Source organism: Lithobates pipiens, unplaced genomic scaffold (genome assembly GCF_037356315.1).
Source record: "Lithobates pipiens isolate NorthernLeopardFrog02 unplaced genomic scaffold, aLitPip1_a1.2 Scaffold_19, whole genome shotgun sequence".
Taxonomy (NCBI): domain Eukaryota; kingdom Metazoa; phylum Chordata; class Amphibia; order Anura; family Ranidae; genus Lithobates; species Lithobates pipiens.
Genome location: NW_027507764.1, coordinates 286,363,695 through 286,382,786, shown reverse-complemented (window position 1 = coordinate 286,382,786; position 19,092 = coordinate 286,363,695). Strand labels below are relative to the sequence as shown.

The 19,092-nt window shown below is 41.7% G+C and overlaps 1 protein-coding gene and 1 long non-coding RNA gene across 3 annotated transcripts in view; one reads left to right on the top strand and one right to left on the bottom strand.

The window, feature by feature from the left end:
• Nucleotides 1-231: 231 nt before the first annotated feature.
• The window catches only part of LOC143996740 (uncharacterized), a 40,349-nt gene continuing 21,488 nt past the window's right edge, over nt 232-19,092 (top strand). Inside the window, exon 1 of the long non-coding RNA XR_013277591.1 lies at nt 232-347. This is a non-coding gene — a long non-coding RNA (uncharacterized LOC143996740). The remainder of the gene's footprint in view (nt 348-19,092) is intronic.
• LOC143996736 (dynein axonemal heavy chain 5-like) overlaps nt 329-19,092 on the bottom strand; it is a 638,308-nt gene continuing 619,544 nt past the window's right edge. For both annotated transcript variants that reach the window (XM_077491993.1, XM_077491994.1), the window contains exon 77: nt 329-1,385. In XM_077491993.1, coding sequence (XP_077348119.1) covers nt 1,167-1,385 — 219 coding nt within the window. In that variant the 3' untranslated portion in view covers nt 329-1,166. The remainder of the gene's footprint in view (nt 1,386-19,092) is intronic.

Below are 19,092 nucleotides of genomic sequence, written 5' to 3'. Positions count from 1 at the left end.
AACTTATTTTTACTGTGCATATGCACAAAACTATTTTCAAGCATCAGCCTCTACAGCCCTCCCACCCACCTCTAACCCATCCTATTAGGTATTTTTCCCCTTACCTTGTTATCCAGGTGGGGAAGGAGGGGGGCACTGATCAAATGTTGCAATGCCCCATTGAGACTGCATGTCCCCCCTACTCTCCTCCATTGACATCTGTTTTTTTCTTGATCCTGAGAGGACACTGCCACCGTCCATTCAATGAGTAAAATTCACAGATGTGGGTGCCCAAAGATGAACCCAAACCAGCAAATAACAGAAGAGAAGAAGACTCGAGCTGGAGAGTTACATGACCACAGCTACAGGTAAGTAAAAGGGGCTTTTAAATAGGAAGTTTTTTTCATGTAGCAATTACTTACAGGCTGGTGGGTGGAAGGATTTTATCCTGGAGTTGGGTTTACAGAGGTCAGTCTTTATAACATAATACAAAAATTTCCCAGCACACTTACCATCTAGCCAGCAAAAAAAAAAAAGTACCATGACAATGTGTGTTGCATACCAATGTCTCCAATATGGTGCCTCTAAAATGGTCACTACTAGCATATGTTGAAGCCTTTAAATTATACGCTTATTCCCATTACCCACACCACTATAAAACATACATATTTAATCATGTCCACCTTTAGCAGGGTATGCTCTGCTTTCTCATCACTAATTATCTCTAACCAGATAAGTTAAATAAAAGTTTATTACATTATTTTGTGTTTAATATCATTTATTCAACAGTCCTTTGCAGCAATTTACAGCATTCTTTAGAGTAATTAGAAAAGTGTACCTCAGACAAAACAGATAATTTAAGCACAATGATTTAACATCTTTGGTCTCTAAAAGCAGAAATACAGAATCAACATATTTAAAGAATTGCAGTTTTGTCGTGAACTATGATAAACACAATATTGTTGGTGTTTTTGAAGCATATTTAATAAGCATTAAGAAACAACAAGTAGGGAAGCTCTACATTTAAATGGCACATGGCTGTAGACAGTGGTTCTGCACACTAGTGTTAGGTTTATTTATCGTGTTTAGCACATATGCTGTTGGCTCAGATCAGATCAGTGACACCAGAATTCTAGGTAAGTATACATCATAAAAAAACTTGTTTTCTCATGATACTTGCTTCTGGTTTACTTATTATCACACAGTAGAGCGACACCTCTCATTGTCCAATGGTCAGGAACATACGCAGTTTTCAGATACAGTGAGAAGATATAGGTGAGATCAGTCCTTCGTGGCTTCTTATAAACCGGGCAAGAGTAGAGGTTGGTCAGCTGTTTCTTTTGATCAGCTGGTCCATTAGTGCTCACAGCATAGACGTGAACAACGGGAAGATTAGTAAACAGCACCTGAAAGTAAAACAGACATATCATCATTGTTAATCCACCCAAACTTGTTTTTTTTTTATCTTCACAATCCAAAACTGAACTTCGAGAATTTTAGCTTTTTGTAAACCCCTGAAAACCTTGTATTTCTTTGCAGAGTTCTTCCAGCATAACACTGTTTGTACTGTTAACTGCTTTCAAAGCGATTTGAATGCGCTGCTCATTCTTTCCAATGGACAGGGGCATTTTGGGAACGCTGTATACAGCATTCCCAACCCGCCCCAATGATGCTGCCTGCTGGACTTTTTCCTGTCCCACAAGCACACCGTCCGAATGAGAGGCAGTTTTCAGGTGCTTAGCAGAGGCTATTTCTAGCGCTAAATCGCCTGAAAACTGCCCCAGTGTAAAAGGGGTCTTAGAGAAATTCCCAAAACATGGCCTGTTGGGGATACTTGAGAAGAGGATGGACCACTGCTCTAGGGGAGGGAGCAGAGAGACAGACAAGTTGCTAACAACTGAACCAGAACTGGAATTCAGTGCTTCTGCTGTGAAGGATGAATTGCTACAGGGCACCTGCAGCTATAGAGGTTAGTGAGGACTGTTTATTTAAAACATATGTACTGCTTGAAAAGAATATATAAATACTTTAGTGTCACTTGCCTGACAGCAGGTTCCCTTTAAAGCATTAAGGCATTATATCAACTATTGACTGTTGATATGTTGGTCTCCTCATTCTCCTACTACTAAAAATGACAGGCCTTGGCCAAAATTCTTCTATCTTTCCCTTGTCTTACTGACAATTTTAAAGCGGGAGTCCGCCGTTTTTTTTTTTAAAAGCCAGCAGCTACAAATACTGCAGCTGCTGACTTTTCTAAAATAATAAAAATTACCCGCCCAGCGTGCCCACGATGTCGGCACCCGAAGCCGATATCTCGATCGTCTCTCAGGTGCTGCCGCCACCATCTTGGGTATGGGAATCAGGAAGTGGAGCCTTGCGGCTTCATTTCCCGGTTCCCTATTGCGCATGCGCGAGTCGCGCTGCGCAATAAGGATGGTCCCCGCTGTCTCTGTGATCCATGTGTTTCCCAGCAGACAGTGGGGGACTTTCGGAAAGGGGCGTAGATTCTGTGGAAAGGGGCGTACCTTCTGTAGATATCTATGCCGGAAGTGGGTGCAGATACCTGTACTGTACAGGTATCTGCACCCCCCTCCCCCCTGAAAGGTGCCAATTGTGGCGCCGGAGGGGGGGGAGGGTTCCAATGAGCGGAAGCTCCACTTTAGGGTGGACCTCCGCTTTAAAGTACTGATTAGCTTTGTATACATTTATGTACACTAATAACATAGTTTTACTAAACTAAAAAAATATATATGTGTTTGCCTATAGGACCAAAGACAAGCTAGGCAAATTATGGCCTTATTGACAGCATAACATAAAAGCTTATGTTTGTAGAATGCTGTGGCTGCCCTTTACTCCTATTTTATTTATATATCTCTAGATATCTCTCAATACATTACAACAGTTAATCTTTTATTTATGAAATATTCAGTATTTGTCTATTTTGCAAACACCAAACAGCACTAAAGATAACACAATTTCTGTCCAGAATGGCTTAGATAATTGTTATTATAGAAGATTATTGTGAAAACATTTTTCAAATTAGCTAATATACTATTAGAATGACATAGTTTTCTCCTGTTTTACATAAATCAAATCAGGAACGACTCCTTACAAGCACATTATATAAAAGGAAACAAGAAGAATATCAAGTACTGTATTTGCAGAATTTGGTGTATTTTGTCTTTGATCACATCGGCATCTACTGAAAACAAGGAGCTACTGTACATGTCAGTTGTGCAATTTTCAGAACCTATAGGTGTCACAGCTCTGGGCCTGTAGAAGCAGAGATTGTCACTAAATGGAGTCTCAGCCCAGTTCCTGTCTAAGCTTGTTATATCAAACAGAATGTGACAGTCACAAATAAATAAGAAACTGAAAATGACAGAGTTTAGTCATTGAGACTGGTAGTCCATAATCCTTTGAAAAAAAAGAGAAAAAGGGAAAAAAATTGTCCTTTTTTCTTTGCCAGGTTTAGTGATAAGAGCTACATTTTCCAAACTGTACAGAATGCCTTGTGTAAGGGATCCAGCGTGGTATTTTATTGACATCACTGTCAACTGAATCACAGTCCTCACACGAATCTTATTTTATGGTTTAGACCAGAAAAATATGACGATAGGCACTCAATATTGTATACTGGAATAGCCTTTAAAGTGTATCCATACCCAAGAACAAAAATTAAATATATTGAAGCTTAACAATCCTTTAGATGTGGCGGCTGAATCCATTTTCTTTTTTCAGAGTTTTTTTTTTTCTTTACTTTCATCTGGTGTCCTGTACGTAACACACTTCCTCTCCTAGGTTGACAACACTCAATTATTGTACAGTATCTATGAAGGTGCAGTGTTATCACCCTAGGAGTGAAAGTGTGTTAGGACTACAGAACAACCCCTCTCTTAATCTCCATAACATAGGCATGCATTAAGATGCCATTCTACCAATGGCATCTTAATGCATTTTTAGGTGTTTCCAGGACAAATCCCTCATTTGTATACAGTGCCTTGCGAAAGTATTCGGCCCCCTTGAACTTTTCAACCTTTTGCCACATTTCAGGCTTCAAACATAAAGATATAACATTTTTATTTTTTGTGAAGAATCACCAACAAGTGGGACACGATTGTGAAGTGGAACGAAATCTATTGGATTTTTGAAACTTTTTTAAGTAATAAAAAAATGAAAAGTGGGGCGTGCAAAATTATTCGGGCCCCCTTGCGTTAATACTTTGTAGAGCCACCTTTTGCTGCGATTACAGCTGCAAGTCGCTTGGGGTATATCTCTATCAGTTTTGCACATCGAGAGACTGAAATTCTTGCCCATTCTTCCTTGCAAAACAGCTGGAGCTCAGTGAGGTTGGATGGAGAGTGTTTGTGAACAGCAGTTTTCAGCTCTTTCCACAGATTCTCGATTGGATTCAGGTCTGGACTTTGACTTGGCCATTCTAACACCTGGATACGTTTATTTGTGAACCATTCCTTTGTAGATTTTGCTGTATGTTTGGGATCATTGTCTTGTTGGAAGATAAATCTCCATCCCAGTTTCAGGTCTTTTGCAGACTCCAACAGGTTTTCATCCAGAATGGTCCTGTATTTGGCTGCATCCATCTTCCCCTCAATTTTAACCATCTTCCATGTCCCTGCTGAAGAAAAGCAGGCCCAAACCATGATGCTGCCACCACCATGTTTGACAGTGGGGATGGTGTGTATAGGGTGATGAGCTGTGTTGCTTTTGCGCCAAACATATCGTTTTGCATTGTGGGCAAAAAGTTCGATTTTGGTTTCATCTGACCAGAGCACCTTCTTCCACATGTTTGGTGTGTCTCCCAGGTGGCTTGTGGCAAACTTTAGACGAGACTTTTTATGGATATCTTTAAGAAATGGCTTTCTTCTTGCCACTCTTCCATAAAGGCCAGATTTGTGCAGTGTACGACTGATTGTTGTCCTATGGACAGACTCTCCCACCTCAGTTGTAGTTCTCTGCAGTTCATCCAGAGTGATCATGGGCCTCTTGGCTGCATCTCTGATCAGTCTTCTCCTTGTCTGAGCTGAAAGTTTAGAGGGGCGGGCAGGTCTTGGTAGATTTGCAGTGGTCTGATACTCCTTCCATTTCAAAATGATCGCTTGTACAGTGCTCCTTGGGATGTTTAAAGCTTGGGAAATCTTTTTGTATCCAAATCCGGCTTTAAACTTCTCCACAACAGTATTACGGACCTGCCTGGTGTGTTCCTTGGTCTTCATGATGCTCTCTGCGCTTTCAACAGAACCCTGAGACTATCACAGAGCAGGTGCATTTATACAGAGACTTGATTACACACAGGTGGATTCTATTTATCACCATCAGTCATTTAGGACAACATTGGATCATTCCAAGATCCTCGCTGAACTTCTGGAGTGAGTTTGCTGCACTGAAAGTAAAGGGGTCGAATAATTTTGCACGCACCACTTTTCAGTTTTTTATTTGCTAAAAAAAGTTTAAAATATCCAATAGATTTCGTTCCACTTCACAATTGTGTCCCACTTGTTGGTGATTCTTCACAAAAAAATTAAAATTTTATATCTTTATGTTTGAAGCCTGAAATGTGGCAAAAGGTTGAAAAGTTCAAGGGGGCTTAATACTTTCGCAAGGCACTGTACATTAAATACAATGGGGGTTATTTACGAAAGGCAAATCTACTTTGCACTACATGTACAAACTACAATTGCAAAGTGCACTTGAAATTGCACTGAAAGTGCACTAGGAAGTGCAATCGCTGTAAATCTGAGGGATACATCTGAAATGATTGGAAATGATTGGAAGCTCTGCTGATTTTATTATCCAATCATGTGCAAGCTAAAATGCTGTTTTTTTTATTTCCCTTGCATGTCCCCCATGGATCTACAGCGACTGCACTTCCAAGTGAAGTTTCAGTGCAATTTCAAGCGCACTTTGCACTTGTAGTTTGCACGTGTAGTGAGTGTCCACAATTGCCCCTATCCCTGCACATTGTGTCTCATCAAGATGCTCCTCCATTATATATTATTCATTTAAGGTACTCATATATTACTGTCAATTTACACAGCGCACCACACACACACACACACTGGTCCCCACACCCAAAGAGCCCACAATCCAAGGTTCATATACTAGGGCAGATTTTTGGACAGAAGCCAATTAACCTACCATCATGTCTTTGGAGTGTTTTTCAAGTTGCATAGACTCATCACATAAACTCAGCTGTTTGCTATGACCTTTAGTATGCAGAAAACGCTCTTCAATCATTTTCTTTGATCCTGAGGGTACTTTGTACTTAGATCTCTGATATTGTGGCTTTGCTGTACCCCAGAACTAAGCCCCATCTCACAATCTATTGGGTTTAACCTCAGTGACAATAATGGCCATCTCAGTGGATAGTGAGTGGGACTTAGCTCTCTAGTCACAGATGTCAAACTCATGTAGTATACTTAGGAGATGTTTAATAATAAAGATTGCAAGTAAAACTTACTAGACTAACTGTTTTATATACAACAGACATAAATGATATTCACAAATAGATGAATGCATTTAGCTGATTTACATTTTTCTAGATTTAAAGTAGGAACATTGTGATTCCAAACCTGTACATTTACACAGCATGATCTCAAAGTAGTAATTCTATTTTCAGCTGCAGAGCCAAGGGCTATCTCAAAGTTTATGTATTACTGCTACAGAACAATAGCAGGAATACAGTATATGTAACATCCAACATATGTATTTATAATGTCGTTTAGTATTGGCCTGGGGTAGGCTTAGGTTCATGCATTCTATTATCAAGATAGGTAGGTAACTAAACATTCTTCACTGTAAAGTTGCAAAAGTATTAAACTTTTACCAACTAAGGCCGCGTACACACGCGCGGACTGTTCGCCCAACTTTGTCCGTCCAACAGTTTCGGCAAACAGTCCGCTCAAACTTAGCATGGACGGACATGGCCACACACGACGGACGAACAGTTTGCTGAAACCGTGCGCGATGACGTGAACGGCACGTACGACGGGACGAAAAATACGACGTCCTATACACTGCAATGCAACCTTCCGACGTGGAAATCCTTTCTGAGCATGCGCGAGACTTAGTTGGCCGAACAAGCCTACACACGAGCGAACAGTCCGCTGAAACCTTGTTTCAGCGGACAGTTTTTCGGAATTTCCGTAAGACCTTGTTCGGCCAACTGTCCGCTGAAACTGTCCGCTGAAGCCCCACACACGAGCGGACTGTCCGCCCAAACACTGTTCAGCGGACAAGGTTGGGCGAACAGTCCGCGCGTGTGTACGCGGCCTTACTATCAGTAAAGACAGATTAGGATAGGAGGTCAGCTCAATGTAAAGACGTATAAAACAAGCTATTTTATATATAATTTTAGAAATACATAAAATGACATACAACCCATATTTGCTCTCACTGTGCCCCTTCCCCTGACTTCTTCATCAAGCTCAATGACACAGCTATCAGTCACCCCCATGCCAGGGTTCTGGGTGTAATCCTGGACTCTGACCTCTTATTTCAGCCCCACATCCAAATCTCGCCACCTTAACCTCTGAAACATCTTCAAATATGCCCCCTCTTAACTAACAACACCACAAAGCTACTAATTCATTCCCTGGTTATTAGACATGTGCACACTGAAATATTCACAAATTCGCAAAATTCGTTTTTATTTATTTTGTTTCGTTAAAAAATGCATTTGTCCGAAAATCCGAAATAATTAAGGTCGAATCTGTCATTGAAGGCTTATGATGTCTGTTGAATGTTTTAAGAAGATTCGTTGGAGCAGCTAAACTGTACGACGCCGCAATTGTACATTTCCGGTTGAATGTACCACCTATAAGCTATAATAATAGAGTAGAGTATAATTCTATTGTTGTATGACACTAGTAATAATATTTATTAATTATTAGTCAACCAACATTCGAATTCTTCTATACCCTGTGGGCGGAGCATTTGACCATAAATGTCCGCTCCCGGCGACTGCTTAATGGAATCTTCATGTTGAATAATCTTGGACTAACAGAGTTAGGTTAGGCACATTCCATCTTTTTTGCTATTGTCTCTATAATGTGAGTATAATTGAGTCTTTTCTCTCTATGTAGAATAATCTTGGACTAATAGAGCTAAGGCTAGGCACATTCAACCACAGGTTCGATAGACACAGATCGCTATTGTCAGCGTCATGTCGAATTTTCTATCTATATCAAACTGTGGGATCTTTTGGTTTTCGGATTCTGCAATACCCGAAATTCGGACGAAAGTGCATTTGGACGAAAATGAATGCACATGTCTACTGGTTATCTCTTGCCTCAACTGTTGCAACCCCCTCCTCACTGGCCTACTATTACATAGGCTATCATATTTCAGTCCATCATTAATGTTGCTTCCAGAATCATCCACCTTACCAACCGTTCAGTGTCTGCCACCCCTCTTTGCCAATCCCTCTACTTGCTTCCACACTTCAAATTCCAATAAATAAAATTTGAAATACTAGCAACATACAATAAATCCACAACTCTGCCCTAAAGTACATTACCATTCTTTGTCTCAAAATATTAACCAAACTGTCTTCTTCGCTCCTCCCAAGTCATCCTGCTCACTAGCTCCCTGGTCACCTCCTCCCATGCTTGACTTCAGGATTTTTTCCAGAATCTCCTTACCCTAATATACAGTTAGGGCCATAAATATTTGGACAGTGACACAATTTTCACAAGTTGGGCTCTGCATGCCACCGCATTGGATTTGAAATGAAACCTCTACAACAGAATTCAAGTGCAGATTGTAACGTTTAATTTGAAGGGTTGAACAAAAATACCTGATAGAAAATTTAGGAATTGTACACATTTCTTTACAAACACTCCACATTTTAGGAGCTCAAAAGTAATTGGACAAATAAACATAACCCAAACAAAATATTTATTTATTCAATATTTTGTTGCAAATCCTTTGGAGGCAATCACTGCCTTAAGTCTGGAACCCATGGACATCACCAAACGCTGGGTTTCCTCCTTCTTAATGCTTTGCCAGGCCTTTCCAGCCGCAGCCTTCAGGTCTTGCTTGTTTGTGGGTCTTTCCGTCTTAAGTCTGGATTTGAGCAAGTGAAATGCATGCTCAATTGGGTTAAGATCTGGTGATTGACTTGGCCATTGCAGAATGTTCCACTTTTTTGCACTCATGAACTCCTGGGTAGCTTTGGCTGTATGCTTGGGGTCATTGTCCATCTGTACTATGAAGCGCCATCCGATCAACTTTGCACCATTTGGCTGAATCTGGGCTGAAAGTATATCCCGGTACACTTCAGAATTCATCCGGCTACTCTTGTCTGCTGTTATGTCATCAATAAACACAAGTGACCCAGTGCCATTGAAAGCCATGCATGCCCATGCCATCACGTTGCCTCCACCATGTTTTACAGAGGATGTGGTGTGCCTTGGATCATGTGCCGTTCCCTTTCTTCTCCAAACTTTTTTCTTCCCATCATTCTGGTACAGGTTGATCTTTGTCTCATCTGTCCATAGAATACTTTTCCAGAACTGAGCTGGCTTCTTGAGGTGTTTTTGGGCAAATTTAACTCTGGCCTGTCTATTTTTGGAATTGATGAATGGTTTGCATCTACATGTGAACCCTTTGTATTTACTTTCATGGAGTCTTCTCTTTACTGTTGACTTAGAGACAGATACACCTACTTCCCTGAGAGTGTTCTGGACTTCAGTTGATGTTGTGAACGGGTTCTTCTTCACCAAAGAAAGTATGCGGCGATCATCCACCACTGTTGTCTTCCGTGGACGCCCAGCCCTTTTTGAGTTCCCAAGCTCACCAGTCAATTCCTTTTTTCTCAGAATGTACCCGACTGTTGATTTTGCTACTCCAAGCATGTCTGCTATCTCTCTGATGGATTTTTTCTTTTTTTTCAGCCTCAGGATGTTCTGCTTCACCTCAATTGAGAGTTCCTTTGACCGCATGTTGTCTGGTCACAGCAACAGCTTCCAAATGCAAAACCACACACCTGGAATCAACCCCAGACCTTTTAACTACTTCATTGATTACAGGTTAACGAGGGAGACGCCTTCAGAGTTAATTGCAGCCCTTAGAGTCCATTGTCCAATTACTTTTGGTCCCTTGAAAAAGAGGAGGCTATGCATTACAGAGCTATGATTCCTAAACCCTTTCTCCGATTTGGATGTGGAAACTCTCATATTGCAGCTGGGAGTGTGCACTTTCAGCCCATATTATATATATAATTGTATTTCTGAACAGGTTTTTGTAAACAGCTAAAATAACAAAACTTGTGTCACTGTCCAAATATTTATGGCCCTAACTGTATCTGGCTACTTCCTACTGTGTCCACCTTAAGGTGATCCCTAAAAAAATCTTCTCTTCAGGGAGGCCTACCCCAACTTCACCTAATAACCTGTGCTTTTACTTCCCCTGTCAGCTCATCCCTCACAGCTTTTACCTTTTGTATTACTTGACCCTCCCTTTTAGATTGTAAAATTTCACAAACAAGGCCCTCTGATCAATGGGCACCGATAAACCCATTTAACATACAGTGCCTTGCAAAAGTATTCACCCCCCTCCCCCCTTAGCTTTTTACCTATTCTGTTACATTACAGCCTTTAGTTCAATGTTTTTTTAATCTGAATTATATGTGATGGATCAGAACACAATAGTCTAAGTTGGTGAAGAAAAATTAGAAAAATATATACATAAAAATATTTTTCAGAAATAAAAAACTGATAATTGGCATGTGCGTATGTATTCGCCCCTTTGCTATGAAGCCCTTAAAAAGCTCTGGTGCAAACAATTACCTTCACAATTCACATAATTAGTGAAATGATGTCCACCTGTGTGCAATCTAAGTGTCACATGATCTGTCATTACATATACACACCTAAGTAAGAGGCTGCAACACCTAAGTAAGAGGCACCACTAACCAAACACTGCCATGAAGACCAAGTAACTCTCCAAACAAGTAAGGGACAATGTTGTTGAGAAGTACAAGTCAGGGTTAGGTTATAAAAAAATATCAAAATCTTTAAGGATCCCTAGGAGCACCATTAAATCTATCATAACCAAATAGAAAGAACATGGCACAACAGCAAACCCGCCACGAGACAGACACACATCAAACCTCATGGACCAGGCAAGGAGGGCAATAATCAGAGAGGCAGCACAGAGCCCTAGGGTGACCCTGGAGGAGCTGCAGAGTTCCACAGCAGAGACTGTAGTATATGTACAAAGGACGACAATAAGCTGTATGCTCCACAGATTTGTGCTTTATGGCAGAGTGGCCAGAGGAAAGCCATTACTTTCATCAAAACACAAAATAGCACATTTTGCGTTTGCGAAAAGGCATGTGGGAGACTCCCACAATGTATGGAGGAAGGTGCTCTGGTTTGATGAGACTAAAATTTGACTTTTTGGCCATCAAAGAAAATGCTATGTCTGGTGCAAACCCAACACATCACCCAAAGAACACCATCCCCACAGTGAAACATAGTGGTGGCAGCATCATGCTGTGGGGGTGTTTTTCAGCATTCGGGACTGGGAAACTGGTCAGAGTTGAGGGAAAGATGGATGGTGCTAAATACAGGGATATTCTTGAGCAAAACCTGTACCACTGTGTGTGTGATTTGAGGCTAGGACGGAGGTTCACCTTCCAGTAGGACAATGACCCCAAACAAACTGCTAAAGCAACACTTGAGTGGTTTAAGGGGAAACATGTAAATATGTTGGAATGGTCTAGTCAAGGCCCAGACCTCAATCCAATAGAAAATCTGTGGTCAGACTTAAGATTGCTGTTCACAAGCGCAAACCATCCAACTTGAAGGAGTTGGAACAGTTTTGCAAGGAGGAATGGGCAAAAATTATTATGAATAGTTATGCACATTAACTTTTATTTTGTCCTATTTGTTGTTTGCTTCACAATAATAATAAAAAAAAATCTTCAAAGTTGTGGGCATGTTCTGTAAATTAAATGATGCAAATCCTCAAACAATCCATGTTAATTCCAGTTTGTGAGGCAACAAAACACAAAAAGATGGCAAGAGGATGAATAATTTTGCAAGGCACTGTACCGTACTAAGAATTTTTCCTTGTTAATCGTGAACATCTAAGCCCTTGTACACACGGTCGGAGATTCCGACAACCAAACCCGTCGGATTTTGGCCATCGGATTTTGTCCGACAGATCTTGTCCGAAACTGTTGCATACACACGGTCGGACAAAGTTGTTGAAAAATCCGATCGTTCAGAACGTGATGACGTAATTTCGTTACGATGGGACTACGTTCAGGCTAGAAACCAATAGCTTTGAGGTAGGAATTTGATCTGAGCATGCATGGCACTTGGTCCAATCGGAATTCTCTACACATGATGGGAGTATGTCCGATCGGACCAGTTTGTCGGAAAATATTTCCAGCAAGTTGGAAAATTTGGTCCGACGGAAACAGTCCGATGCATACCACACACAGTCGGATTATCCGACAAAACGGTCTGATAGGACACATTCTGATGGATTCTACGACCATGTGTACAAGGGCTTAGGCATACAAAATGAAGTGCTGAACACAAATATGATTTGACACCAATTTGAAATTGTTGTACTATATTATGTATAGATATTACACAAAAATAGATGGTAACTACTATTCTGCAGGTTTTTTCAATACAAAAAACTCCAGTGTGCTTGGGCACAATATCAAACATAGTTCTCTGAAATAAGATTGGAGTTTAAATATCAATTCATGAACAGCTGTTACAACCGCTTCTAAGTTTAACACACGCTTGCCAAATGTAGTGAATCATAAGCAGGCTTACCGTATATACTCGAGTATAAGCCGAGATTTTCAGCCTCTTTTTTGAGGCTGAAAGTGCCCCCCTCGGCTTATACTCGAGTCATCGCTGTCTGCCCGCTCGATCAGCGTGTCGAGCAGACAGACAGCGGCCATTCTGATTCAAAAGCCGCGCCTCCGGCTCCCCCTTCGCCTGTGATAGGCGGAACACTGAATTTCCCAGCAGCCTGTGTTCCGCCTATCACGGACTTCGTATCATCCTCGTACTACGGACGAGGATGATACGACGTCTGTGATAGGCGGAACACAGGCTGCTGGGAAATTCAGTGTTCCGCCTATCACAGGCGAAGGCGGCGGCGCAGCTTTTGAATTTGACAATGGCCGCCGAGGCGCCGACGAACGAAGAGGGCACGGGACGGAGGCAAGGCACAGGACGGCACGGCACGGGACGGGACGGGACGGGACCGGAGGCAAGGCATGGCATGGCGGCGAGGCACGGCGGCGAGGCACGGAGGCAAGGAGGCTCGGCACGGGACGGAGGCTCGGGACAAAGGCTCAGGACACAGGTAGGCTGGACACACACACACACACACACACACACACACACACACACACACAGATGGATACACACACACACAGGGATGGATGGATGGATGGAGACACACACACACAGGGATGGATGGATGGATGGAGACACACACACACAGGGATGGAGACACACACACACAGGGATGGATGGATGGATGGATGGACACACACACACACACAGGGATGGATGGACGGACACACAGGGATGGACGGACACACAGGGATGGACGGACACACAGGGATGGACGGACACACACACAGGGATGGACAGGCATGTCTTACCCTCGGCTTATACACGAGTCAATAAGTTTGCCAGTTTTTTTGGGGGTAAATTGGGGGCCTCGGCTTATATTCGGGTCGGCCTATACTCGAGTATATACGGTAAGCTCTGCAGTATGACATTTTGCTAATACTCTGTTAACTGATTTTCAGGTATTAGAGATGTTCTGAATTTTGCAGGTGACAAACCTAGCTTTGAAGTCTTGTGTCCAAGTTAAAATGTATAAACCAGTAAAACTACTTTTGGCTTGTCAAATAAAAATTTAAAACAAAAGTCAAATGACTAAAAAGAACTGTTGCTTAAATTATATACTAATGATGAACATGTAAATACTATATTGCCACCATCTGCATACTCTACCTTCAGAACATTTATACTCCACAAAAAATTCACATCCATTAAAATAGCCCCTGTATTCTGAACTGGCATGGACAAATTAGACTTCAGCCTGACTGGACAATATATCACACAACACCAGCAAACTTGAAAACCTAGTATACCTAGCTAGTATACCTCCTTCCCCACAAACATCCACTTCAATGTCATACACAGCTGTTGTAACTGTGGAAGAGAATCCTGGCAGCACAGGGCCATAAAAAGCTTTAAAAGAAACCCATGAGAAGTTAAGTAGGGCGTAGATGGAGCGGTTTTCTTTCCTGCAACTAATGATTCCCCCCATTAGCGCAGTGTTAATTGGGGAATCTCTCTCACTGGGACATTGTGTTCTCCTGGCTTTGCCGGGAGAATTTATTGATTACTGCTAGAGGCTAAAATAGCAATAATTGCATGTTAAATTCTGACAGACTGGTTGTACTCAAGTTGATCGATCAATCAACTTGGGTACATTCAGCCTGCCAATACATGGTTAGAATCTTCGTTGGTCCCTGCTGAACCGGCGGAAATTCAAACAGTCTATGGTCGGCTTTAGAGGCTGCCATTGTGGTGAATGTCAATTGTGTGTCTCTAATTTTGATCCTCTGAATTTAATGCATTTTGATTCACTGACCTAGAACAGTTATATGGCAAATTATTGGGAAAGGCAACAAGCATTTTCAAAATGTCAATGACTGAGACCAATAAGGCAAAATTATTTTTGCAACATATAATGACTGGTAATACTGTCAGATCCACTACTTTTAAGGAACTATTACGCTGTCCATACATCTGAAGATTGTGTCAGGCTTTATCTTCTCAGCAGCAAGTAACCCAATCTGTAAGCCCTTGTACACACGGTCGGACATTCTGACAACCAAATACGTTGGATTTTGTCAGACGGATTTTGTCCGAAACAGTTGCATACACACGGTCGGACAAAGTTGTCGGAAAATCCGATTGTACATAACGTGATGACGTTATTTCGTTACGACGGGACTATGTTCAGGCTAGTAGCCAATAGCTTTGGTCTAGGAATTTGAACTGAGCATGCGTGGCACTTTGTCCGTCGGAGTAGGCTACACATGATCGGAGTATGTCCGATCGGAGCATTTTGTCGGAAAACTTGGTCCGTCGTATACTCCGACGGAAACAGTCCGATGGAGACCACACACAGTCGGATTATCCGACAAAACGGTCCGATAGGACACATTCCGTCGGAATCTCCGACCGTGTGTACAAGGGCTAACAGATTTGGCCATTGTACAGGGAAAATTGTTCTTAGCCACACATGCAACTCTAGAGAGGATTAATGTTGAGTTCTACCCAAAAATGGAACTTACACTTAAAGCCTTGGTGACCCCCTGACATGCCATATATGTCATGTCCTTTTTTTGGGGGGGAGCAGGTACCCCGTTTTTAGAGGCACCCAGCTCCCACTTCCTCCCCTGGCGGAAGATCACCTCCCCCCTCCCTCCCTGCAATCTTCTGGGACACGTCACAGGTCCCAGAAGCACACAGCACATAGCCATTCACAGCACACAGCGTGGCTCACACGTGACCAATGGGTGCCCACAGTTAGAATGCCGACACTGCGGAGAGGAGGGGGAGAGGAGCGGGGCTTCATACGCCCTCATTGCTGGACCATGGAAAAGGTAAGTGTCTGATTATTAAATGTCAGCAGCTACACTTTTTGTAGCTGCTGACTTTTAAATGGGTGGAACTCCGCTTTAAGTGTCTGAATCTTTTATCCCGGTAAAGAATGTTGATGGTAGCCTAATTGTAAGCAAGAAGAATATAAAATGAGTCTCTACTGTAGATATGGACACTGATGCAGCTTGAATAGTGCTTTCAAATTACCCTTCTTTTACAGAATTAAATGGAGGTCCACCCTAAAGTGGAGCTTCCGCTCATTGGAACCCTCCCCCCCTCCGGCGCCACAATTGGCACCTTTCAGGGGGGAGGGGGGTGCAGATACCTGTACAGTACAGCTATCTGCACCCACTTCCGGCATAGATATCTGCAGAAGGTACACCCCTTTCCGAAGGTCCCCCGCTGTCTGCTGGGAAACACACAGATCCCAGAGACAGCAGGGACCATCCTTATTGCGCAGCGCGACTCGCGCATGTGCAGTAGGGAACCGGGAAATGAAGCCGCAAGGCTCCACTTCCTGATTCCCATACCTAAGATGGCGGCGGCAGCACCCAAGAGACGAACGAGAGATCGGCTTCGGGTGCCGACATCGCGGGCACGCTGGGCGGGTAAGTGTCATTATTTTAAAAGTCAGCAGCTGCAGTATTTGTAGCTGCTGACTTTAAAAAAAAAAATGGCGGACTCCCGCTTTAACCGCTTCCCGACCGCCTCACGCAGATATACTGTGGCAGAAGGGCACGTACATGCAGATTAACGTACCTGTATGTTGCCCTTTAAGAGACGGCTTGTGGGCATGCTCCCGCCGGGAGCTCCATGACCACGATCGCGGATCCCTCAGACCCGATGTCCGCTGGGATACCCGTGATCATCTCACAGTGAGGAAGCTAATGTAAACAAGCATATCCCCGTTCTGCCTATTGACACTGTCACTGATCAGTTCTCCCTGTAATCGGGAATGCTGATCGGTGACGTGTCACGCACAGCCACTCCCGCCCACAGTTGGAATCACTCCCTAGGACACACTTAACCCCTATAGCACCACCTAGTGGTTAACCCCTTCATTGCCAGTCACATTTTTACAGTAATCAATGCAATTTTTTTAGTATTGATCGCTGTATTAATGCCAATGGTCCCAAAAATATGTCCGCCATAATGTTGCAGTCACGATAAAAATCGCTGATCGCCACCATTACTAGTAAATGGCGGTGATCAGCTAGTTACTAGTAAACATTACTTTTTTTCAATAAAAATGCCATAAAACTATCCCCTATTTTGTAGATGTTATAGATTTTGCATAAACCGATCAATAAATGCTTATTGCTATTTATTTTTACCAAAAATATGTAGAAGAATACGTATACACCTAAACTGAGGAAAAAAATAAAAATATTTTTGGGGGATATTTATTATAGCAAAAAGTAGAAAATAATGAATTTATTTCAAAATTTTCGCTATTTTGTTCATAGCGCAAAAAATAAAAACCACAGAGGTGATCAAATACCACCAAAAGAAAGCTCTATTTGTGGTAAAAAAAAAGGACATCAATTTTGTTTGGAAGTCACGTCGCATGACCGTGCAATTGTCAGTTAAAGCGACACAGTGCCGTATCGTAAAAAAGTGCTCTGGTCAGGAAGGGGGTAAATTCTTCTGGGGCTGAAGTGGTTAACTCTATGATACAAAGTCCTACTATTGTCTGCTTTAGTTTGATCGATGACCTTGCATGAGTAAACCAACAAGAAATATTTTAATGTTTCTTCTCATAATATTAAAAGGAATGTTATTTTAATTGGAGGTTGTGATTTACAAATGTTGTTATATTTAACCAGTTGTGGACATTGAGCTTCCTACACATGTCAAAAAAACTTAATTGAAATAGGACATGAACATTGGGTGTACTACAAAATTCCAATAAAACCCAATTGAAGTACGCAGAGTGTGAACAAACTACTCAAGCCCTGTTCTTCTACCCCCATGCCACTACCCTCCACTGCATCTGCCAAAAATTCCCAGATGTCAAAACGACAGCCAGGAGTTACTGTGTAAATACAGTAGCTATTACAGCTGCTGCTATCAATGTTTATAAACACTGTTCAGGCATGAGATAGAGAGATACAAAATAAAATTGTTATATTTATATTTACTCTCATTTGTTTCATTTGTCTGAGGGTAACGAAAAAGATTCAATCTGAACTGAACGCAACCTGACAAATAGTGAAGTAAAACGTTTTATATTACATTTGTTCCAATTTATTCCACCCCTAACACTTTTCCCAAGCTAAAACTTTTCTGATTATTCTTTTTGTTGATTTTTATTTTCTAACCATTATAATTCAACTTGTTTTTATTTCTTTGTTTCATTTATAAATTTTTTGTGCTGCATTAAAAAAAAAGCACAACAGTTAAAAAAACAAACAAAAAAAAAAACGTTATTTAATTTGGAAATAATGTTGAAATTCTTTTTTTTACCAGAATAATGATTTTAGCATAATTTTAAATTAGACAAGTTACAGAACAAACTGTAAAGTTTTGTATCTAAGTAAGTAGTTTTATAACAAACACAGATCAAAGTAGAAAAAGAGTTTTTTTTAGCTTTGTTTTGTAAAAAAATTTTTTTATCTATGGATTGCATTAAAAAGAAAGCCTTGTTTGTCCTAAAAATCTATTATGTATTAGCAGAAATATAAACATTGCTCTGGTCCACAGAGGGTTTTTACAGGTGTTAGCCCTTGTACACACGGTCGGACATTCCGACGGAAAATGCACGATGGGACCGCGTTGTCGGATAATCCGACCGTGTGTGGGCTCCATCGGGCTGTTTCCGTCGAAATATCCAACCAAAGTTTTAGAGCAGGGCTATAAAACTTTCCGACAACATGATCTGATCGGACTTTGTCCGATTGTGTGTAGAGAATTCCGATCGGTGCCACGCATGCTCACATCAAATTCCTAGACTAAAGCTATTGGCTACTAGCCTGAACATAGTCCCATCGTAACGAAATAACATCACCACGTTCTGAACGATCGGATTTTCCGACAACTTTGTCCGACCATGTGTATGCAACAGTTTCGGACAAAATCCATCGGACAAAATCCGTCAGACAAAATCCAACGGATTTAGTTGTCAGAATGTCCGACCGTGTGTACAAGGGCTAAGAACTGAAGTGATAAATCATCTAGGTCAGCCTTTCTCAACCTTTTCAACATGGAGGAACCCTTAAAATAGTTCTCTGGTCTCGGGGAACCCCTGCTAAAAATTAGAAATCTACAACTCATGATACATTAGTGCAGTGGTCATCAACCCTGTCCTCTGGGCCCAATAACAGGCCAGGTTTGCAAGATAACTGAAATACATCACAGGTGATATAATTTGCTGTTCAGTGATTGCAGTATTCTAGTCTGCATCTCCCCAAGGTAATACATAAAACCT